The sequence below is a fragment of the Rhinoraja longicauda genome, chromosome 29, assembly GCF_053455715.1.
Source record: "Rhinoraja longicauda isolate Sanriku21f chromosome 29, sRhiLon1.1, whole genome shotgun sequence".
In the NCBI taxonomy this organism is placed as follows: Eukaryota; Metazoa; Chordata; class Chondrichthyes; order Rajiformes; family Arhynchobatidae; genus Rhinoraja; species Rhinoraja longicauda.
The window spans coordinates 16,675,777-16,692,961 of record NC_135981.1 but is presented as its reverse complement, the minus strand read 5'-3'; the positions used below and the strand labels follow the sequence as shown (position 1 = coordinate 16,692,961).

The 17,185-nt window shown below is 44.0% G+C and overlaps 1 protein-coding gene across 3 annotated transcripts in view; it reads left to right on the top strand.

Moving 5' to 3' along the window:
* Positions 1-17,185, top strand: part of LOC144607841 (MAGUK p55 subfamily member 3-like) — a 54,976-nt gene that overhangs the window by 19,835 nt on the left and 17,956 nt on the right. For 2 of the 3 annotated variants that reach the window (XM_078424966.1, XM_078424967.1), the window contains exons 5-9: positions 1,186-1,266; positions 3,839-3,976; positions 8,257-8,338; positions 8,707-8,792; positions 14,852-14,926. In XM_078424966.1, the coding sequence (XP_078281092.1) occupies positions 1,186-1,266; positions 3,839-3,976; positions 8,257-8,338; positions 8,707-8,792; positions 14,852-14,926 (462 nt within the window). The remainder of the gene's footprint in view (positions 1-1,185; positions 1,267-3,838; positions 3,977-8,256; positions 8,339-8,706; positions 8,793-14,851; positions 14,927-17,185) is intronic. The other variant, XM_078424968.1, reaches the window with a different exon arrangement.

Here is a 17,185-nt window from a genome sequence, read left to right as displayed (position 1 = left end):
AGTGAAATTCATAATTATTTTGACACACGTTATTCATTTTAACGTAAACAAATATGGCAATCATGAAACATTCATGACTTCATGCTAAAATCAAAGGTGGTAAGGTCTTAAAATTCCACCAGAACTGATAACTGTTAGACCATGAATATTGAAGTGTTAGTGGAATTACAAACCAATTAGTCTCTTGATCAGGAATCTTGTCTCTAACCCTGAGTGATAAATCGCATTAACATGTGACAAGAGTGGCAGACATGGTTGCTGATGGATGGGGTTGGGTCTCACCATTGCCGACACTTATCTTTTGCACTCTCTTCTAACCTTGTGATTCATTCAGGAATGGAGAGCTGTAGAAAGCTTGTGAGAGCAAAACATGACTTGCAGCAATGCTGAAACCATGCAAACTGGCAGGTTGTGTCTAAATTGGTTTTTGAACTATTTGAACTATTTACAGCTGGTTCCACTTCCTAAAGGCTGAACAAATGTACATATATTGTATATATATTGAAATGTACTTATGTACATGTACATATAAATGTACATCTGCATGCACATGTACATGTATATGTTCATGTATAATCATAGTTAGATCAATAGATAATCATCGGATAGTACGTACATGTACATGCGTATATACATGTGTGCATGGAAATGTTAGAAACCATTTCTTCTTCCCTGATGGTTTGTGACATTGTCCTGTGTTTACAATGCCCACCAAATTCACATGATCAGAATCATTGTCTTGCCCGTGTTGTGCCATAAGTTCATAAGCGATAGCAGCAGAATTAGGCCATTCGGCACATCAAGTCTACTCAGCCAATCAATCATGGCTGATCTATCCTTCCCTCTCAACTCCATTCTCCTGCCTTCTCCCCGTAACCTCTGACACCCATACTAATCAAGAATCTGTCAATCTCGGCCTTAAGAATATCCACTGACTTGGCCTCCACAGCCGTCTGTGGCAAAGAATTCCGCTGGAGCGTCACTCCCTGAATAACTGTCTGACCTTCATCAATGTGGCCTTAAATGTAGCCAACTTGTGATCCGATGAATACCACTGCCTGGCATTGCGGAGGGTCATTGAGTTCCTGATTTCTTTTGTATCAAGGATTTGGCACGTTCTTAAAAAATCTGACTATTTAGAAATTCCACAGTGATTTGTTGTAAACGTTTTAAAACTCCTTTCAGGTAATGGAGGAGCTACAGAGTGGACCACACACTAGTGACATAAGGGAACTGGCACATTTATTGGCCAAACCGCACCTCCTGGTAAGAATTCTCTTCAATGCAACTTTGTTTTAGTGAATAAATAATTGAATAGATTCGGAATGTTAGACACCAGGAGAGGTTGGATAAACTTGGATGTTTTTTCTAAATGTCTACGGTTGAGAGGAGACCTGATGGAACTATGTAAAATGATGGGAGTCATAGATAGGATAAACAGTAGAAACCTTTTTCCCGCGGTGGAAATGTTAAAAGGCTGGAGGGCATGGCTTTAAGTTTTTTTAGATTTAGATTTAGAGATACAGCGCGGAAACAGGCCCTTCGGCCAACCGGGTCCGCGCCGCCCAGCGATCCCCGCACATTAACACTATCCTACACACACTAGGGACAATTTTTTTTTTTTACATCTGCCCAGCCAATTAACCTACATACATGTACGTCTTTGGAGTGTGGGAGGAAACCGAAGATCTCGGAGAAAACCCACGCAGGTCACGGGGAGAACGTACAAACTACGGGAAGACGGCGCCCGTAGTCAGGATCGAACCTGAGTCTCCGGCGCTGCATTCGCTGTAAGGCAGCAACTCTACTGCTGCGCCACCGTGCCATATTTTGAGAGAGGATAAATTTAAAGATGTGTGGAAAAAGTTTTTTTTAGACATAAGGTGGTGGGTGCCTGTAATGTGCTGCCAGGGGGTGGTGGGGGAGGATGAGATTAGTTTAAAGTCTGAAGAAGGGTCTCAACACGAAACATCGCACATTCCTTCTCTCCAGAGATGCTGCCTGACCCGTTGACTTTCTCCAGCATTTTGGGTCTATATGAGATTGGTTTATCTTGGCATTATGTTCGGCACAGATATTGTGAGCTCAAGGCCCTATTCCTGTGCTAGACTTTCTTATCTATATTCTACGGTCTATGAAAACGATTTTCCATTTCAACTATGGACTTTACGTAAGGCATCCTATTCCATGAATTAATTCCTTGTAGAATCCCACGAGTATGTTCAAATCACAGGCATGCGCAAAGATGGTTTGAAATTGGGAGTGAGCATAAAAAGGTAAAAAGAGGAATAAAGATATGGGGCAAGATGTTGACCAAAAAGCAATAGAAACATAGAAACATAGAAAAATAGGTGCAGGAGTAGGCAATTCGGCCCTTTGAGCCAGCACCGCAATTCAATATGATCATGGTTGATCATCTGAAATCAGTACCCTGTTCCTGCTTTTTCCCCATATCCCTTAATTCCTTTCCCCCTAAGAGCTAAATCTAACTCTCTCTTGAAAACCAGTGAATTGGCCTCCACTGCCTTCTATGGCAGTGAATTCCACAGATTCACAACTCTCTGGGTGAAAAGGTTTTTCCACATTTCAGTCCTAAATGGCCTATCCCTTATTCTTAAACTGTGACCCCTGGTTCTGGACTCCTCCAACATCGAGAACATTTTTCCTGCATCTAGCCTGTCCAATCCTATCATATCATATCATATCATATATATACAGCCGGAAACAGGCCTTTTCGGCCCACCAAGTCCGTGCCGCCCAGCGATCCCCATAACATTAACACTATCCTACACCCACTAGGGACAATTTAAAAAAAAACATTTTACCCAGCCAATTAACCTACATACCTGTACGTCTTTGGAGTGTGGGAGGAAACCGAAGATCTCGGAGAAAACCCACGCAGGTCACGGGGAGAACGTACAAACTCCTTACAGTGCAGCACCCGTAGTCAGGATCGAACCTGAGTCTCCGGCGCTGCATTCGCTGTAAAGCAGCAACTCTACCGCTGCGCTACCGTGCCGCCCTTTATGAATTTTATATGTTTCTATAAGATTCCCTCTCATCCTTCTAAATTCCAGTGAATACAAGCCCAGTCAACCCATTCTTTCATCATATGTTTGACCCGCCATCCCGGGAATTAACCTGGCGAACCTATGCTGCTCTCCCTCAATAGCAAGAATGTAATTCCTCAAATTAGGAGACCGAAATTGCACACAATATTCCAGGTGCAGTCTCACCAAGGCTCTGTACAACTGCAGTAGTACCTCCTTGCTCCTAAACTCAAATCCTCTCGCAATGAAGGCCAACATGCCATTAGCTTTCTTCACCGCCTGCTGTACCTGCATGCTTACTTTCAGTGACTGATGTACAAGCACACCCAGGACCCATTGAACCTCTCATTTTCCTAATCCGACACCATTCAAATAATAATCTGCCTTCCTGTTCTTGCCACCTAAGCAAAATTAGGCCAATCGGCCCATCGTCTACTCCGCCATTCAATCATGGTTGATTTATCTTTCCCTCTTAACCCCATTCTCCTGCCTTCTCACCATAATCCCCTGACAACCATACTAATCACAAATCTCAGCCTTAAAAATATCCTTTGAATCCATTGTAGTGGCATCCAGTGTGAAAGCATGTTGTGTTTGTCATTTATTCACAAAATGCTGGAGTAACTCAGCAGGTCAGGCAGCATCTCGGGAGAGAAGGAATGGGAGATGTTTCGGGTCGAGACCCTTCTTCTGAAGTAATGCTGAGTTACTCCAGCATTTTGTGAATAAATCGATTTGTACCAGCATCTGCAGTTATTTTCTTATACTATTTTGTTTGCCATTCACAGGCTATGCTCTCAGCACACGACACAATTGCACGCAAAGCCTTCAGCCCAGTGCTCCCACCTATGCCAGATGACCTGGACGTTGAGGATGAAGAGGAATCAATGAAGATTGTCCGTCTTGTGAAGAACAAAGAACCATTGGTACACAGAATTTATATTTGAACTTGCAACTGGAGTCTTATTCATTTTGATTTGATTTGAAAAATGTAGATACAGTTGCAGAGTATGGATGTAGCTGTCAGGAACAGCCTTTATTGTTGTTTCAATGCAATCCGACAGCATGCTTTCGATGGTGCATCTGTAGAAGTTGGTAAGAGTCATTAGATACATGCCAAATTTACTCAGTCTCCTCAGGAAGTAGAGGTGGTGGTGTGATTTCCTGGATGTCTCACCAATGTGGTTGGTCCACGACAGATCGGTGGTAACATTAATGCCAAGGAACTTGAAGCTCTCAACCATTTCCACTTCTGCATCATTGTTGGTGATTGGGGCAAGTACCCCACCATGCTTCCAGAAGTCAATAACCAGCTCCTTCATCTTGCTGGCATTGAGGGAGAGGTTATTGTCCTGGCACCACATCATTAAATTCCCCAACTCCCTCATGGATTGTGCTTTGTTATTGTTTGTCATTTGGCCCACCACAGCGACGCTGTCTTCAAACGTGTAGATGGAACTGGAGCTGCGTTTGGCCGCAAAGTCATGAGTGCATCGGGTGTACAGTAGGGGACTAATGATGCATCCTTGCGGGCACCGGTGTTGTTATTGTGGAGGTGGTGTTCTCACCTATCGTCACTGATTGAGGTTTGTGGGCCAGAAAGTCAAGTTTACAGTGGCGGAGGGAGGGGCTGCTGATTCCTAGGTCCCTCAGATTGGATGTTGTGGTGGTGAAGGCCAAGCTATAGTCGATAAATGGGAGAATGATGTAGGAGTCCTTGTTGTCTAGGTGTTCCAGAGGCGCGTTTAGAGCCAGGGAGGTAGTGCCCGCGTGGACCTGTTGCGATGGTGCGCAGACTGCATTGGATCAAGGCCGGCTGGGAGACTGGAGTCAACATGTGCCATCACCAGTCCCTCAAAGCAAATTATGATGGTGGAAGTCAGAGCCACGAGACAGTATAAGAAAATAACTGCAGATGCTGGTACAAATCGAAGGTATTTATTCACAAAATGCTGGAGTAACTCAGCAGGTCAGGCAGCATCTCAGGAGAGAAGGAATGGGCGACATTTCGGGTCGAGACCCTTCTTCAGACTGATGTCAGCGGGGTGGGACAAAGGAAGGATATAGGTGGAGACAGGAAGATAGAGGGAGATCTGGGAAGGGGAGGGGAAGAGAGGGACAGAGGAACTATCTAAAGATGGAGAAGTCAATGTTCATACCACTGGGCTGCAAGCTGCCCAGGCGAAATATGAGGTGCTGTTCCTCCAATTTCCGGTGGGCCTCACTATGGCACTGGAGGAGGCCCATGACAGAAACGTCAGACTGGGAAAGCCACGTGACAGTGGTCATTAAGGAACGCTTCCTTGCTTTCCTTTGGCACCGGCCTGATAGTGATCTTTTTGAAGCCGGTGGGGGTTTCAGAATGGAGTAGTGACAGGTCAAAGATGTCTGTGGATATCTCTGCCAGCTGATCCGCACAGGTCCTGAGGACGTGGCGAAGGACTCCATCCACACCAGGTACTATCCACGGATTCACGCTCAGGAAAGCCGATCTTACGTCTGCCTCAGTGACTGCTGGCACAGTCGCACCAGAGACTGGCATGGGAGGGGAATGGTGTACCGCCAGTGACCTTCAGCTCAAAGCGGGCGTAGAATCCATTGAGCTCAACCCGGAGGGACCCATTGTTGCAAATCTTCCAGCTTCATGGCTGAGGAAAGCCTCACCATGGACAAGTTGGCCCGAGGGACCAGTTTTCATGCTGTTTGACTTTGTGACTATATGATTACATTGCATTTGAGCAAATTTCTTTCCATGAGTAGATGCTTTTTAATTGCGATTATAATCCAGAACAATTGTTCGCAATAATTTTGGATTTATATCCTTGGAAAATAAAATTTGTGGCTGCTGCAAACAAAGGAATTACCTCTTCCTTCCCACCAAATTTATTCCGTTCCTTTTATTCATGCTGTGTAGCTTACTCTGTATTGTAGAGCAAATCTGGCCAAAAAGATGTTGCTGAATAATTGAGTATGGTTAATAATTCAGCTGTAATAATTTATAACCATATAAATGTTTGATGGATCTGAAAGTGCAGATGTAAGATGAACGCTCTGAATGATGGACTAAATAAGAACATTATTGCCTTTTACCTTGAGAAAGCACTCCTTAAAAATAAACCTGAGTCCCATAGTTTTAATTCAATACAATGATTAAAGACCTGCAGTTTAAATTCCCATTAGTTTAAAACGCGGCCTGCCATTGATTTAGACAACTTAGCCAAAGGCCAATATAATAGGGAGTATGGGGATTGGATGTGTGACACACTGACTCAAGAAAGGGAGGTCATCCCTTCTCACTGGACGGCAGAGTGGTGCAGCGGGTAGAGCCACTGCCACACAGCACCAGAGACCCGGATTCAATCCTGACCTCTGGTGCTGTCTGTGTGGAGTTTGCGTGTTCTCCCTCTGACCACATAGGTCTCCTCCGAATACTCCAGTTTCCTTCCACATCCCAAAGAACGTGCGGATTTGGCACGTTGGTTGACCACTGTAAATTTCCCCTTGGGCGTAGTTCAGTGGAAGAGTCCAGAGGGAGTTAATGAGAATAAAATGAGATCAGTTTGGAATTAATGTAAATAGGTATTTGGTGGTTGACGTAGACTTGGTCCTTGGTACCTTAATTGGTACACGTGACAATAAAATACCTTTGAAACTTTTGGAAGGGCATGCATGCTTGCTGTATCTCTCCATTGCTCTATGTGAGACTTAGCAATCTGAAATGGTTAAAACAATTATTTTCCTTTAGGAAGTTCCATTGCATAACTCTTTCATGGCAGAACTGGCTAAAAATGAAGCTAACAAGTTGTACAAGTTGTTTAAATTTTAGATTATGCTAGACGGTTGGGTCCAAACCTCTCCTGCGGGCCCGGCAACCCTCCCCCAATTGATGACCGGTGGACCCATTGCCGGCCGGCAGTCTCCCCCGGGGCCGTGGGCGGGCGAGAGGGGAGAGGATAGGGGAGAGGGAGCCACTCACCCCAGCCCTGGGCAGCCATCGCGGCGGCCAGAGTGAGCCGTGGACCTGTTGGGTGCAAACCTCTCCTGCAGCGGCAGCTCGCTGGCGACGGCCATCTTGTTTGACCCTCTGCCGCCGTGCTGCACTATGGGAGGAAGGTCTGGCATGGGGCACGCTGGGATGGGCGCCAATGGGGAGGGGGGGAGTGCATTTATTAAAGTTTATTAAGTTAATTGCTTTTAAAATGTAAGAAAATTTGATCAATAGAGACCGCAGGCGAATGGTGAGTAGGGTGGGCCTAAAATTGTTGCGCTATCATACCGTTTTGGCTATATTTCGGGTACATACAATCAAACAAACAAACAGACAAGATGAGAGTTTTAGATATAACAATATCTTTAATTGCATTTAATTGGACTGTAGACATATTAAATGATCACAGCTGCAAACATTATCATAGAATGACATGAAACCCAAAGCCAACTTTTTTTGCGGTAAGATGTTAAAATATTAACGTTAATTTTGACCCAACTTATATTAGAAAATGTAAGTTGAAGTATATTCAAATTCTGCTAAATGCTGATGCATAATGCACTGTATGATATTGATGGACTTAAGTTTAAATTTTTAAGTTAATTTCAACTTAATAATCAATCAACTTTAACTGTTGGCATTAACAGTCCTTTGTGTCTATCATGGTTATTTCAGAACACGATTAGTTGATTGAGAGAAATCTGGGTGTTAATTAAACAAGTTGAAATGGGCAGCACGATGGTACAGTTGGTAAAGCTTCTGCCTCACAGAGCCAGTGACCAGGGTTCATTGCTGATCACGGGTGTTGACTATGTGGAGTTTGCACGTTCTCCCTGTGACCGTGTGGGTTTCCTCCGGGTGCTCTGGTTTCCTCCCACATCCCAAAGACATGCGGGTTTGCAAGTCAATTGGTCAATGTGAATTGCACCTAGTCTGTAGGGAGTGGTCACAAAATTTGGATAACAGAGAACAGAATGCAATTAACACAGAAGGCACATTCCTCATATATGCACATACTTGGCCAATAAACTCATTCATTCATTCATTCATTCATTCATTCATTCATTCAACTAGTGTGAATGGGTGGGTGATCGATGGTTGGCGTGAACTCGGTGGGCCGAAGGGCCCGTTTCCATGCTGTATCTCTAAACTAAACTAAACTAACACTGAACAGACAAAAATCCTCATAATTTAATGGCGAATATTTTTCATCAACAGGGGGCAACAATTAGGAAGAACGAGCAAACCGGTGCAGTTGTTGTGGCTCGGATCATGCAGGGAGGAGCGGCAGACCGTAGTGGTAAGATTCCTCTCACTGTAATAGAGTCATAGTCACACAGCATGGTTATTAATTTATTCAATTATTTTTAATATTATATATTATCAGCGTGTTATTGCGTTTACGAGACTATTAAGCTGCTGCATGTAAGAATTTAATTATCCTGTTGCCAGTACATATGACAATTAAACGCTTTTGACTTTTGAGGTTAACACATCTACAAGTACACCAGACTCTGCATCTGATTGAGTGTCTCCTCGTTGCTCTCGTTACCACCTCAGTGGGACCAGTTAGATTAACATGGGGAGGGGACTAGGATTGAGGGATGCTGTGATTATCTCCCCTAAGCAAACCTTTGCAAAGAGATAATTTTGATCTTCTTTTCCCAGGTTTGGTACACGTAGGAGATGAACTGAGAGAGGTGAACGACGTGCCAGTTGAGCAGAAGACACCGGAAGAAATCAGTCAGATCCTGGTAGATAATTTTCCTTTGAGTCGAAATTTTTTTTTTTTTTAACTTTCTTTGCATAGTCATTAAAAGCATTTTTCATAGACACAAAATGCTGGAGTAACTCAGCGGGTCAGGCAGCGTCTCTGGAGAAAAGGAATAGGTGACGTTTTGGGTCAGAACCCTTCTTCAGACCCGAGTTCGGGTATTGACTCAAAACATCACCTATCCCTTTTCTTTAGAGCTGCTGCCTGACCCGTTGAGTTACTCCAGCATTTTGTGTCTATCTTTGGTAAATCGGTGTCTGTTGTCCTTTCTTACACAAAGCATCTTTCATTATTAGTCAGCTCCTTGTGTAGCTAAAATGGTGCATTGTATCTGACCTTTCCTGCATCTGTGTTCAGTAATGCATATTCCACTGTGGGACATGGGCTGCATTAATGTTACAAAGCACTTTGAGTACCAGCTAAATAGTTTCAGGTTTGGATGGCAGATTGGGTCAACCTTTACCTGAATTGACAACCTAAGTCATCAGTGAAGTGTTCACCTTTCTTGTTGCTGCTAATGGAACACACCTGCAAATTATGAAGAACCTCTCTTTTCATTTCCAGGTCTGTATCTGATAAGAAAAAAACATTGATTCTATGAATTCCTTCATCCCAGGATGTTGAAGATTACAAAACTGCAAAGCAAAGCAATTGCGTTGAAATATGAGGCAGCCTGTTTTAACATAAAAATCTAGCATGGAAACACTTCAACACTGAAGTGGAGCAATTGGATTGATGAACATTCTTCTATGTGAGATTGCATGCAGATAATACAAGGTTACTGAGGATGATGTATCGAAATGAGAGTTTTATACAGATTACTCTCTCCTTTTTCTTGTCAGTGGCATTAATCAAATAGAATAGATTGTGGGTGATTTCAATTTTCCGTACATAGACTGGGAATCACATTCTGTTAAAGGGCTGGATGGTTTGGAGTTTGTAAAATGTGTGCAGGATAGTTTTTTGCAGCAATACGTAGAGGTATCTACCAGAGAAGGGGCAGTGTTGGACCTCCTGTTAAGAAATGAGACGGGTCAGGTGATGGAGGTATGTGTTGAGTAGCACTTTGGGTCTAATGATCACAATGCCATTAGTTTCAATATAATTATGGAGAAGGTCAAATCTGGACCAAGGGTTGAGATTTTGGATTGGAGAAAGGCTAATTTTGAGGAGATGAGAAAGGATTTAAAAGGAGTGAAATGGGACATTTTGTTTTATTAAAAGGATATAATAGAGAAATGGAGGATATTTAAAGGTGAAATTTTGAGAGTACAGAGTCTTTATGTCCCTGTTCGGTGGAAAGGAAAGAATAATAATTTGAAAGAGCCGTGGTTTTCCAGGGAAATTGGACACTTGGTTCGGAAAAAGAGGGAGATATACAATAAATATAAGCAGCAGGGAGTAAATGAGGTTCTTGAGGAATATAAAGAATGTAAAAGGAATCTTAAGAAGGAAATTAGAAAAGCGAAAAAAAGATATGAGGTTGCTTTGGCAAGTAATGTAAAAGTAAACCCCAAGGGGTTCTACAGATATGTCAATAGCAAAAGGATAGCGAGGGATAAAATTGGTCCATTAGAGAGTCAGAGTGGACAGCTATGTGCTGAGCCGGAAGAAATGGGGGAGATATTAAACAATTTATTTGTGAGGTAAGCGAAACAAGTAGAGTAGTGATGGAAATTATGAGGATCAAAGAAGAGGAGATACGGACACTTTTGAAAAATATAAAAGTGGATAAGTCTCCAGGTCCTGATAGGATATTCCCTAGGACATTGAGGGAAGTTAGTGCAGAAATAGCAGGGGATATGACGGAAATATTTCAAACGTCATTAGAAACGGGGATGGTGCCGGAAGATTGGCGCATTGCGCATGTTGTGCCTTTGTTTAAAAAAGGTTCTAAAAGTAAACCTAGCAATTATAAACCTGTTAGTTTGACGTCTGTGGTGTGAAAATTAATGGAAAAGATACTTAGGGACAATATATATAATCACTTGGATAAACAAGGCCTGATTAGAAACAGTCAACATGGATTTGTGCCTGGAAGGTCATGTTTGACTAATCTCTTGAATTTTATGAAGTGGTTACCAGGGAAATTGATAAGGGCAAGGCTGTGGATGTTGTCTATATGGACTTCAGTAAGGCATTTGACAAGGTTCCACATGGAAGGTTGATTAAGAAGGTTAAATCGTTGGGTATAGTGAGGTTGCAAGATGGATTTAACAATGACTGAATGGGAGATACCAGAGGGTAATGGTTGACAACTGTATGTCAGGTTGGAGGCCAGTGTCTAGTGGAGTACCCCAAGGATCTGTGTTGGGTCCACTGTTGTTTGTCATTTGCATTAATGATCTGGATGATGGTGTGGCAAATTGGATTAGTAAGTATGCAGATGATACTAAGATAGGTGGAGTAGTTAATAATGAAGTAGATTTTCAAAGTCTACAGAGAGACTTGGGCCTTTTGGAAGGGTGGGCTGAAAGATGGCAGATGGAGTTTAATGCTGATAAGTGTGAGGTGCTGCATTTTGGTAGGACAAATCAAAATAGGACGTACAGGGTAAATGGCAGGGAATTGAGGAATGCAGTGGAACAGAGGGATCTGGGAATAACTGTGCATTGTTCCCTGAAGGTGGAATCTCATGTGGATAGGGTGGTGAAGAAGGCGTTTGGTATGCTTGCCTTTATAAATCAGAGCATCGAGTATAGAAGTTGGGATGTAATGTTGAAATTGTATAGGGCATTGGTGAGGCCGAAACTGGAGTATGGTGTGCAGTTCTGGTCGCCAAATTATAGGAAGGATGTCGACAAAATGGAGAGGGTACAGAGGAGATTTACTAGAATGTTGCCTGGGTTTCAGCACTTAAGCTACAGAGAGAGGTTGAACAGGTTGGGTCTTTATTCTTTGGAGCGTAGAAGGTTGAGGGGGGACTTGATAGAGGTTTTAAAATTTTAAGAGGGACGGATAGAGTTGACGTGGGTAGGCTTTTCCCTTTGAGAGTGGGGAAGATTCCAACAAGGGGACATAACTTCAGAATTAAGGGACAAAAGTTTAGGGGTAACATGAGGGGTAACTTCTTTACTCAGAGGGTGGTGGCTGTATGGAATGAGCTTCCGGTGGAAGTGGTGGAGGCAGGCTCGGTTTTATTATTTAAGAGTAAATTGGATAGGTATATGGATGGGAGGGGATTGGAGGGTTATGGTCTGAGAGCAGGTAGATGAGACTATTATTTCATATTATTATTTTTCATATTTCAGATACAGCGCGGAAACAGGCCTTTTCGGCCCACCAAGTCCGCGCCGCCCAGCGATCCCCGCACATTTAACACTATCCTACACACACTAGGGACAATTTATACATTTACCCAGTCAATTAACCTATATACCTATACGTCTTTGGAGTGTGGGAGGAAACCGAAGATCTCGGAGAAAACCCACGCAGGTCACGGGGAGAACGTACAAACTCCTTACAGTACAGCACCCGTAGTCAGGATCGAACCTGAGTCTCCGGCGCTGCATTCGCTGTAAAGCAGCAACTCTACCGTTGCGCCACCGTGCCACCCCACTAGGTCAGAGAAAGTGGTCGGCATGGACTGGTAGGGCCGAACGGGCCTGTTTCCGTGCTGTAATTGTTATATGGTTATATGGTTTATTACATCAATTATAACATTGCAATAATAAAAGATTAAAAATAGATGAAATAAATTGTTCGTGATAGCACGACATCTAGGATCGCACAGTGGCACAGCTGGTAGAGCTGCTGCCTCACAACTGGGCAGAGACCCGGGTTTGATGCTGACCTCGGCTGCTGTCTGTGTGGAGTTTGCACGTTCTCCCTGTAACTGCGTGGGTTTCTTCCGGGTGGTCCGGTTTCCTCCCACATCCCAAAGATGTGCAGGTTTGTAGATTAATTGGCCGCTATAAAATTGCCTTTGTAAAAAAATGTGTGGCGATTGGATGAGCAAGTGGGATAACATAGAGCTAGTGTGAAAGGATGGTCGGTGGTCGGCGTAGACTCGACATGGATGGTCGATGAGCATGGACTCGGCATGGATGGTCGATGAGCAAGTGGGATAACATAGAGTTAGTGTGAACGGGTGGTCGATGAGCATGGACTCGGCATGGACTCGACATGGATGGTCGATGAGCAAGTGGGATAACATAGAGTTAGTGTGAATGGGTGGTCGATGAGCATGGACTCGGCATGGACTCGGCATGGATGGTCGATGAGCAAGTGGGATAACATAGAGTTAGTGTGAACGGGTGGTCGATGAGCATGGACTCGGCATGGACTCGACATGGATGGTCGATGAGCATGGACTCGGCATGGACTCGACATGGATGGTCGATGAGCAAGTGGGATAACATAGAGTTAATGTGAACGGATGGTCAGTGGTCGGCATGGACTCGGTGGGCTGAAGGTCCTGTTTCCGTGCTAAACTAAACTAAACACTAATCTCCATCAAAGAAGGATAACAAGTCCAATCAATAAACTGCATGGACAGGCACATTTAAGGAGGTAGTGGCATTAGTTAGCTGAACAGTACACTTTAACGGCATTAAACGTCCTGCTGCACTGTTACTCAATGTAATCTGACAGCATCAAAAACTGGGCACTTGACATGATGTGGGTTTGATTTCCTTGGAACAGAGGAGGTTGACTGGGGATCTGATGAATTACACAAGGTTATGCGGGCAATAGGTAGTGTGGATAGTGAGAAACCTTGTTTCCTAATGGAGATGTCTAAAACCAGTGGGCAGAGTTGTACGATAGTTATAGAGTCATACAGCATGGAAACAGGCCCTTAGGTCCAACTTGCCCACACCAACCAACATGTCCCATCTACACTACTTCCATCTACCTGTGTTTGGCCCATATCCCTCTAAACCTGTCCTATCCATGTACCTATCTAAATGTTTCTTAAACGTTGCGATTGTACCTGCCTCAGCTACCTCCACTGGCAGCTCGTTCCATACATCAACCACCCTTTGTGTAAAAAAGTTACCCCCTCAAGTTCCTATTCAATCTTTCCCCCCCTCACCTTAAACCTATGCCCTCTGGTTCTTGATTCCCCTACTCTGGGCAAGAGACTCTGCGCGGTAACCCAATCTATTCCTCTCATCATTTTGTACACCTCTGTAAGATCACCCCTCATCCTCCTGCGCTCCAAGGAATAGAGTCCTAGCCCGATCAACCTCTCCCTCTCGCTCAGGCCCTTGATAAAGAGGAAGAGGTTCAAGGAGTTCTGACAAAAACTGTTTTAATCCAGAAGGCAGATACTCTCACAATGTTTTAAAAGTGTCTGAACAAGCACTTGAATTGCCCGGACAAAGAAGGCTGTGAACCAATTGCAGATAAATAGAATTAGTTTAGATGGGTACTCGACAAGAGGCATGGTTATGGCGGGCCAAAGTGCCTGTTTCTGTACTGCCTGACTCTGTACAAAGAAAATGCTGGAGGAACTCAGCAGGTCAGGCAGCATCTGTGGAAGGAATGACCAGTAATGTTTTGGGTCGGGACCCTTCTTCAAAACTGAACTAGAGAGATAGCTGATGGAAAGGTCCCGACCCAAAACATTGTCTGTTCATTTCCCTCCACAGATGCTGCCTGACCCGTTCAGTTCGTCCAGCAGATAGACGCAAAATACTGGAGTAACTCAGCGAGACAGGCAGCATCTCTGGAGAGAAGGAATGGGTCTGAAGAAGGGTCTCGACCCAAAACATCACCCATTCCTTCTCTCCAGAGATGCTGCCTGTCCCGCTGAGTTACTCCAGCATTTTGTGTGTCTCTTCAGTTTTAACCAGCATCTGCAGTTCCTTCCTACACAGTTCCTCCAGCAGTTTGGTTTCTACTCAAGATTGCAGCACGTGCTGTCCCTTGTGTCTCCCATTGCCTGACTTTATGCAGAACTTTCAATAAAATTGGTTTTTAAATGCAAAGAGGGCTGACATGTAGAGAAGGTGAATGCTGGGTGATGATCATACAGTCATGATCAAAAGAAGGTGGACATGTCCCACTGGTGTGACATGTCTAAATGTTTTACAGGCCCAGTGGCAAGGTTCAATAATATTAAAGCTGATCCCACCAGCTAAAGAAGATGCCCTGCTGATTGAATATAAGGTAAGGAGAGCCTGTGAATCTTGCACTCACTCTAGCTGTCTGTAAATGAACCGTTAGGTGATGCTGCAGGGGTCCAAGGTTTAATGATTGAGTGGTAAGAGACAGGAAGTCACGTTGCAACTCTATGAATCTTTGCATTTGGAATTTTGCACGCAGTTCTGGCCGCCCTATGACAAAACGGTCGTGAAGGCTTTGGAGGGAGTTCAGAATGCAAGTGGACAATATACACTTAATGGCAAGACTCCTCTCGTCGTCCACCCTGGGTAGTTCTACGGAACTGGCAACATTTGCAGCAAAGCGTCAACTACGGTACTCTAAAGCACCAATTGCCACTTTTGATTGTTGTAGTTGACATACGAAAGAGAAAAGAGAGGCAAGACTCCTAAGAGAGGCTACGTCCTAACAGCATTGATGTACAGGGGGATCTTGCACTCCAAGTACACAGCCTGTGAAAGTGGCATCATAAGTAGATAAAGTGATAAAGAAGGTATATGCTTTGTTTGCCTTCATTAGTTGGGGCATTGACAATAACAGTCAGCAAGTCATGATGCGGCTTTATCGGACTTCGTTTCTCAACAGCATTTGGGGTATTGCGTACAGTTCTGGTTGTTCCATCTTTGGAAGGATGTGGAGGCTTTGGAGAGGGTGCAGAAGAGGTTCACTGGAACACTGCCTGATCTAGAGGACATTAGCTACAAGGAAACGTTGGTTAAACGTGGATTGGTTTCTCTGCAGCGTGGAGCCAGAGGGAAGACTTGATTGAAGTATATAAAATTATGAGGGGCATATATCGCGTAGACAGTCAGAACCTTTTTTCCCAAAGTGGAAATGTCAAAGACTAGAGGGGATCGCTTTAAGATGAGAGAGGGAAATTATAAAGGAGATATGCGGGGCAAGATTTTTTCACACAGAAAGTGATGGGTGCAGGAAATGTGCTGCCAGGGGTGTAGATTAAGGCAGATATGATAGTGCCATTGAAGAGGCATTTAGGTAGACTCGTAGATATGTAGGGAATGGAAGGGTATGGATCAAGTGCAGGCAGAGGAGATTACTTTAACTTGGCTTCACATTTGGCACAGACATTGTGAACTGAAGGTCCTGTTCCTGTGCTGTACTGTTCAATGTAGTGTAAGAAAATAACTGCAGATGCTGGTACAAATCAAAGGTATTTATTTCACAAAATGCTGGAGTAACTCAGCAGGTCAGGCAGCATCTCAGGAGAGAAGGAATGGGTGACATTTCAGGTTGAGACCCTTCTTCAGACTGATGTCAGGGGGGTGGTCCAGAAGGGTCTCGAAGAAGGGTCTGAAGAAGGGTCTCGACCCGATATGTCACCCATTCCTTCGCTCCTGAGATGCTGCCTGACCTGCTGAGTTACTCCAGCAATTTGTGAAATAAATACCTTCGTACTGTTCAATGTTCTATGTTTAAAACCCAGAAACTGATCTGTGTTGTTGACCAAATCATTAGCCGTGAACTTGCATTCCTTGAATTGTCCACCAGTGGATACTGAATCATTAGGCATATTCAAAGGTGGCTGGTGGTGGAGATAGATGCTTCAACACTAAGGGAAACACAGAATATAGGGATCAAGCAGGAAAGCGGAACAGGACATAGGATTGATTGTGATCTTACTAAAACCCAAAGCAGACCTGAGCCAACATTAAGCCTACTCCTGATCCATTTATGAAGTTCATTTGAACTCAGAAGTCGATGGGCCATAAGGTTATAAGGTCATAAGGAATAGGAGTAGAATTAGGCCATTCGGCCTATCAAGTCTACACTGCCATTTAATCATGGCTCTCCCTCCTCACCCCATTCTCCAGCCTTCTCCCCATAACCACTGACACCTGTACCAATCAAGAATCTATCCATCTCTGCCTTTAAAATGTCCACAGCCTTGGCTTCCACAGCCTTCTGTGGCAGGGAGCTCCAGAGATTCACAACCCTCTGACCTTCTGACCAAATAAATTTCTCCTCATCTCCTTCCTAAAATAACGTCCTTTAATTCTGAATTTAATTCTGGGTATTCTTTTGTTTGGAGAATTCTTGGAGAATTGGTAAATTAGTTACAGAACTGCCATCAGTCTGAAGAAGGGTCTCGACCCGAAACGTCTCCCGTTCCTTCTCTCCTGAGATGCTGCCTGACCCGCTGAGTTACTCCAGCATTTGGACCTTCAATTTGAACCAGCATCTGTAGTTATTTTCCTACGAACTGCCATCTCAGTGAGAAGGGGTTCTTGGGGACACAAAAAACTG